This window comes from Notothenia coriiceps, unplaced genomic scaffold, assembly GCF_000735185.1.
Source record: "Notothenia coriiceps isolate Sejong01 unplaced genomic scaffold, NC01 NC01_scaffold00012706, whole genome shotgun sequence".
In the NCBI taxonomy this organism is placed as follows: Eukaryota; Metazoa; Chordata; class Actinopteri; order Perciformes; family Nototheniidae; genus Notothenia; species Notothenia coriiceps.
Window position 1 is genome coordinate 866 of NW_011345407.1, and position 7,320 is coordinate 8,185.

The following is a 7,320-nucleotide window of genomic DNA, read 5'->3' on the forward strand; positions in this document are numbered from 1 at the left end:
TGCTTTCCAGCCAAACTGTATAAAGTAAAATCGACTGGAATTCTTTCTGCAGATGTGAGCCTCCTTAACAACGGTCAATAAATCCTTGACAGCGGTCTGTACTACTGGATTAACAACGTGTCACATGTTCTGAATTGACCAATCAGAATTGAGTATTCAACTAAGCCATGTAATGAGTGGGGATAACGCACCAAGAAACTCAGCGATGCACCAGCAAAGACAGTGAGGATGGATTGGATATTAACAATGATAGATTTGAAATGTTTCAATACGTTTTCAAATACGTCATCCGGATAGTCTATACTGTTATTTCAGTTTTTTTGGTCAATTCTGTAGTTTTTGGAATGTATTGCATTTTTCCCAGTGAGACTTTTCTTGATATATTTTCTACAGTGAAGGAGTTTAGTTTGACATGATGCTCAAAATGTACTGCAGATGCATACATTCTGAATCTATTTATTTCTCATTAAGCATGAAATTGTCTACATGGATGACATTTGATAATGTCAGACGCTATAGGCCAGTGTATTGTCTCATGGTTTCTGCAGTCAACTGATGTATTAGCCTACTCTTTACTGCTGTATGTTCCTTCACTTACTTTGTGTTTAATCAGGCCTTTTCTCCTGTACCCTGTGCTTTGTCCCTGTAAGAACCTCGTTTCTGAGGACTCTGCAGGGTAACAACTGGCTGTCTGTGCGGCTAATAGCACTGACTGTTATTTTAACAGCATGGGGCTCTCATTACGGAGGACTGGTAGGAAGCGCCGCAGGGGGGAAATTAGCTGATTAAACTGAGTGATATTGCAAACCAGCCAATAGAGTGGTGCAGGAATGAGTCCTTAACTATAAATGAGTCTGCATTTTTGCACTCCCTCGTCTCGATGTCAACCCTTTTTTTAAACGTGTTTTTTGATAGATGCCTGAAATAAGGTTTGTGGTTAATATAAGCTCAGGAGATATTCATGTTTTGTGCTACAACATAAAATAGGTCAGTAAACTGTTGATATCTGAAGCTTTAACGTGTCTTACAAATGTCAGTTGCTAAAAAGTGACTAAATTAAACGTCTAAACGTAATCATGCCAAACACCTTGGTGAAATGTAATCAATCAATCAGAGTGTATTTATATAGCCCAATATCACACTTTTACATTTGTCTCAGTGGACATTACAGTTTGTAAAAAAAAAAGCTTTTTAGCTAAATTGCATTTATGCTTCAACTTGTATAAAAGCAGTGTCAATATGTGGAGATTATCCTTTTGAACAAAATGTCAAAGTATCATAATTGTGTATTTGACACATACGTTGTTTTCTACAATATTCCAAAAATGTTTTTTGTCTAGGGAGCTATAGTGATGCTAACTTCCGGGTTGCCCTACAAAAATATACCATCACTGCACTACTTTATAACTGCACTAATCTATAACTGCCACAGGTTTCTTAAGACTCCGTCCCTCATAGACACAAAGAGACGTCTAGACAGCTCGGAGGAACCTAAAAAACTGAAAGAAGGGGTGATGTGAAGAGGATAACGATTAGGCATGCACAAGTTTAACAATTCTGTTGACATTTCTAGAGTTTCTTAGCAATATATACATTTTCTTTTTTGGTCATTTTATACAAACAACTTCAAAATGTATAATGAATATTCTAAACGTAATCAAATATAAATCACTAAAAAACACTGAAATCATCAGCATGTGTCTGATGCACTAAAAAAACAATTTGACTAAAAATCTAATAGAAATAGAATATATAGAAAGCAATGGCTTTTCAGAAGGTAGGAAACATTTAATATTTAATTGATAACATTTTCTGATGATTCTCTACATATTTTGTAGGTGTTGAGATTATACAATGGCTGTATGGGTCTTTTCAGGGGAATAGCAGATCATTTTACTAATGGATAACTAAGCAAGAATAAAATATCCTCTGTTACACTCTTTATTGCATCACTTTTTTTTGTGGAGGAACCAGAGCAGTAAACCAAAAGGGAATTACTTTTTTCCGTCAGATTTGCTCAGTCAGGGTGAATGGAGACATAAAGAATAAATGTAAATATAGATTTTATTTTGACATCAAGGCTCTGCTGTGCTCTGTTCTCTTCTCACTACCTGAGAAGCATAATTTAAGTCATCAAAGACAGAGCAGGCAGAGATCAATGCAGTCCACCATGGGGGGCCATGCAGGAACAGAACCACGGGTGGGGGGGCTGTGGCTTGCAGCATATGAACACTGTGTCTTACTGCTAAATAGAGCCCCCAACTGCAGGTGGCAAAACATCATGACTGTCAGCTGGGTCACAGTTTTTCTTTTGTTTCTATAACATTTGAATGAAGTGTGTTTTATAGTTGTGTTTGTTTTAGGCAGTTTCATAGTCTTCTATGGTTTTGGTCATCTTTCCGCAATCCTAACATTATAAGCACCATTTTCAGTGCTTCCATCAGCTCCCACCACTTACTTACGTGAAGGTGAAGTAAATGGAAAAAATATTTGTCAAACTCAGTTATATGTCAACACACCAACTTCCTACCTAAACTTTGATCTGTTGTACCATTCTTACTGTATATGTGTGCAGGCAGATCTCCTGAGCATTGAGAGATTATTGCCATTAACTTCAAATTGAAAATGTTTAGATAATATTTAAGAATATGAGTCATTCTTTGAGGATGCTTTCTGTCACTGTTAGTCTTATAGTCACACTATGTAAATAACCAGCATAATGAGTGGTTAACTTGAGTGAAGCCAGAAGCAAACCAAGATGCATAGCTTCTTCTTCTTTTTTTTAAATATACTGAATCGATTTAGTTTAAATGTTACTGTAATTAATGGAGAGTGTGTATCCATTTTGCCAAATGACTCTAAGTACTGATGGTTGTTTTTACAAAACAGTTTCAACTACACAATAGACTTAAAGGGAAGAGTAAGTGGCTCATAACACAATGTCTGAGAAACTAGTTTGCATAGTGATCATGTTTGCCAACAGTTGCCTATTTACACATAGCAGAAATTAAGTAACCTATTATTTAATCATAGCTGTATTTCGGTTTGTTGAAAAAATGTCCAGAATATACTTCACTTTTTGCTTGGTTTTATCCTTCTCTTTAGCTTCTAAATGCTACAGGTTTTCACGTATTATTCACTAAGTTAGTGCTGAGCACGTAGTGTACTGTAGTTTGTTGGACCTGGAACATTTAAGCAGTTTTTAATCAAAATCTATTTATGTGTGCAACCTTAGTATAAAGTATTGCCTATGTATGCATGGGGTTGAACCTCCAAAATGAGTTGAGGTCCTATAAATTCCAAAGTAGCCCATTGCTGCAATGAACCTGCTAAATTATTCTTGATTCCCTTTCTTCTAGGCTGCTGATCAAAAATGGTAACAGCATAGATGCAGCTGCCCTGTACGATTCATATCAGGTGGAGTATCTTCCCAATGAAGGTCTCCTCAGCACATCCAGGTCTCTCTTCGTTGAGCTAATAACAGACGCTACAGGCACATCTACTGGCATCGCCATCCGATACCAAGGTAAGTAACACCGCTCTGTTACCATGCTATGCTAATGTCATGCTAACGCCATGTGGGGCTCTTGCTTCACTAATTGTATGAATATGGAAAAAAACGTGACAGCACACACTATCACAAAGTATTAATTCATAAAAACTTGTAAATAGTGTAAGCAGAAACAGTCAACTTTCCAACAACTGTTGCTCCTCTGGTGGTATTATTGTCATTGGCGCTATTGCAAAAAACATCTGGGCCTCAGGAAACAACGGAAGAACTAGAAAGCTCAATCTGAGTGCTATAATAAAGGCAGAGTAAATAAACCAGTAGTATTAAGAAAGCAGATGTACTTACTTAATAATAGGCGCAAACAACTTCACGGCGTACTGCCAACCGAAGTCCCCAGCTTGACTCGGCGTTACACTGTGTGGGATCGCTCGATTTGTGTGTCCGTCAAGGAAATCTCGGTCGGCAGCCATGATGGTCTGAAACGACCAATGGACACTCGAGAAATCGCTAAGGACCTCCCCATCAAGAACAAATAATATTGTAAATAGAGAGATTTTCCAGTTTCTTATATTTATATGAATAGTTGGTTGAAAAAAACATATTTATAATAAATTGTTGTTTGAAAAAAAAAGTTTGAATGCTCAATTTTTATTTGTACACATCACATGAACCATAGTATGTAATATGAAGTCATTATTCAGTCCTAATGTATCTCAGTCCCTGTGGTGAAAGTTGAGTGATAAACACCTATTTTATTCAAAATTTGAATTTCATTTGTTTCATTTTAAACATGAATTTACATTTACATTTAAACATTTATATACAGTGTAATTCAAATATTTCACTACTTTTGTGATCCTAAGACAACCGAATTTAAAACACCAAAATAAATTGGATGACATGAGTAAATTTGTGTTTTCACAAGAGTTTCGACAATTTTCCGAAAATCGGATGTCAAATGTTTAGCTTTAGGGCTACTTATCTCATCAAACAGTGCTCTAGGGTGAGTCATTTGCATTTATAGCAAGACCAGAGATTGTCCTGAACATTTTCATATGTAACACTTGGGGTGCCATGTTATAAGAAGTACATTTAAAAGGTGATTTAAGGAAACACCTAAAAATCGAGAAAATAACCTTAGATTCCAGAGGGTTAACTGCATCCTGTAATAATCTCACCAAAATAACAAAGAACTATTCTAAAACACTCAAACAATCCATCCAATAATTCTAGAGACATTTAAAGAAGCCTGGGTGAAGCTTTTTGATGGACTGATGCCATAAAACATAGCTCGCTTTATACCTTAATGTCTCCTCAGATAAATTTGATGCAGGAGAGGGGACAAAAATCCCATTTCTAAATCGAGTTAATCAAAACTAATTATTCACTTCCATTGCTGCTTTTATTTCAGCTTTCGCAATACACAAATTATTGGGTGCATTTTGATGCGTTTTATTTTGTATTTTTCTTTTTTATCTGTTGCTTTTGTATCCATTTAACTGAGTAAGTAGTAATAAATCTTCTCTGCTTTGAAATAAAAATAATCAGGCTTTCAGGGGCACACAATATATTTTCAGCATCTACGTGCATGTGCATATACGTTAGATTTCATACAATTTATTTTGACGAAGTTTCATCTAATAGCTAGGGTGAGATGTATCTTAGTTTCTCTTATCTTTTGCCCTCACATTTGTCTCAGCACTAACCATCAGATCAACAGCTTCTCTCTGCTCTGTGAGGACCACTAAATACAATCAGTGTAATCTGTTTAGGCCTTGGCTTGACTGCCACAAATGGGATTAAGTCTAAAGAGAGCAAAGGACCTCATTATGGCCATTAACAGCACATAATGCTCAGTTAGCCTCCAACAGATGTAATGCTTTCTCCTTTATCCTGACCAACCATTCCCACCCTGGTGAGCGGCCATCAGCATTCATGAATATTCATCTAGCCATTTCTAAATGCCACTCAAGTGTTTTCTTTATTTTAGTTTATGAAAGATTGCACACAATCCTATATTTCCATATGTAGCTATTGCACACAAGACATCCTTATTTTCTCTGATGACAAATTTCTACAAATATGAAAAAAACATTTTGTTTTAGGCTATTTAAATCGTATGACTACAATTCTAGCAGTTGGGGTAACATCATCCTAACATCAGCATGTTAACATGCCTGCTAACATGCTCATCAGACTATGTTTCCATGTTGAAGGTAAACAGTTCATGTTTACCTTCTTCGTTTAATATGTTTGAATGCTGACATCAGAATCAGACTGTATATAACATGATTATATTCAAAAGCATGCACATAGTATATAGTAATCATTACAATTTACAGAAGAACACATTCCACTAGAGAATGGCATTCCTGAAGAAATTCCTAGTGGGAATGCTTTATGCTAAAAAGCTGACGCTAAACTGCTATGCTGAAACGTAGTGTGTAAGAAGAAAGTGAAGAATTTAGATTGAAATGATACATGAACACTGGGGGCTTGAATGTGTGATGAGAGAAGAAAAAAAAGTAAAAAGGTTTTGAAAAGCAGCAGAATATTTGAACTGCAAACTTTGGAACTAACTTGATGGCGAATGATCTGTCGCCATGGCAACAGTATTTGATGACACCCTATAATACGCTTAGATGTGTTGATGGCTGCATCGTTACCAAACTTGCGAAGGTTTGGGCCATTAGGAGCATTTTCACTGAAGTTATTGAGAAAACCGTGTTTCAACCGTGCTGGTTTTGACCCAAAAATTTGCATAGGATTAGGAACGAACATCGTTTTTTTTCCTTTTGGCGAGGGATGCGTTTCCATGGAAAGGCATATGGTAAGTCTCAGAATTTGGCGTGAGCTGTTGAGCCATGGACCGATAATATACAGGTTTTTGAAAGATTTTGGGGGAAACCGATCGGAACCGTGTCCAAAATTGGGAGTTACAGGAACAAAAATCCCGTGTTTTATGGCAAGGGAATGCGTTGCCAAACGGTTAAAAAACAAACCACAATTAATGTAACATCGGGATCTGGAAACGTAGAGCTTTTTTTTTTGTTTCAGGGTTTCACAAGTTTTTAACCAACATTGTGAATGTTTTGGTGGCGTTCTTTGGAAGCATCCTTCAGTTTTTTGGGGGAAAAGTTATTGGAACATCCAATCAAACCAAGGTTGNATATGCTTAGATGTGTTGATGGCTGGATCGTTACCAAACTTGTGAAGGTTTGGGCCATTAGGAGCATTTTCACTGAAGTTATGAGAAAACCGTGTTTCATAGCGAGCATTATGTTGCCATGGCAACGCCATTTGAAGAAATTCCAAAACTGTCACGTAGATGTCTACACGGCTGGACTGTTAGCACACATGTGAAGTTTGAGCACTTTTTGACCATTTTCATAGGAGTTATAGGAATATCGTGTTTTACGGCGAGGGATGCATTGCCATGGTAACACCACATTAAGTAACATCAGATTTGAGAGCTGTTCAGGGCCAGTGTTAACCATCATGTGATGTTTGGTGGCGTTCTGAGCATGTCAGTTGGAGTTATGACATCATCACACAGGTTTTTGTGTTTGAGGTGACAACGTTATCAAACACCTGTGTGTGTGTCCAGAGATCGAAGGTTACCATGGTGATATGCAGTAATCAGTGAGAGGAGAGCCTTTTCATTGTTCTGAATGAGAGATAAACCTCTTACATGTGAACGTTTTGTTGAAGAACCGTAGCAGATATCGGCATACTTGCCAACCTTGAGTTGAGCCCTCAGAAATCGGGAGCATTTCAAAATGCTAATATGGAAAAAATGGGGGGGGGGG

The 7,320-nt window shown here is 37.1% G+C and overlaps 1 protein-coding gene across 1 annotated transcript in view; it reads left to right on the plus strand.

Moving 5' to 3' along the window:
- Positions 1 to 3,359: 3,359 nt before the first annotated feature.
- The window catches only part of LOC104947565 (seizure protein 6 homolog), a gene marked incomplete at both ends in the record, with an annotated part of 6,403 nt that continues 2,442 nt past the window's right edge, over positions 3,360 to 7,320 (plus strand). The window contains one exon of the mRNA XM_010773610.1: positions 3,360 to 3,526. Coding sequence (XP_010771912.1) covers positions 3,360 to 3,526 — 167 coding nt within the window. The remainder of the gene's footprint in view (positions 3,527 to 7,320) is intronic.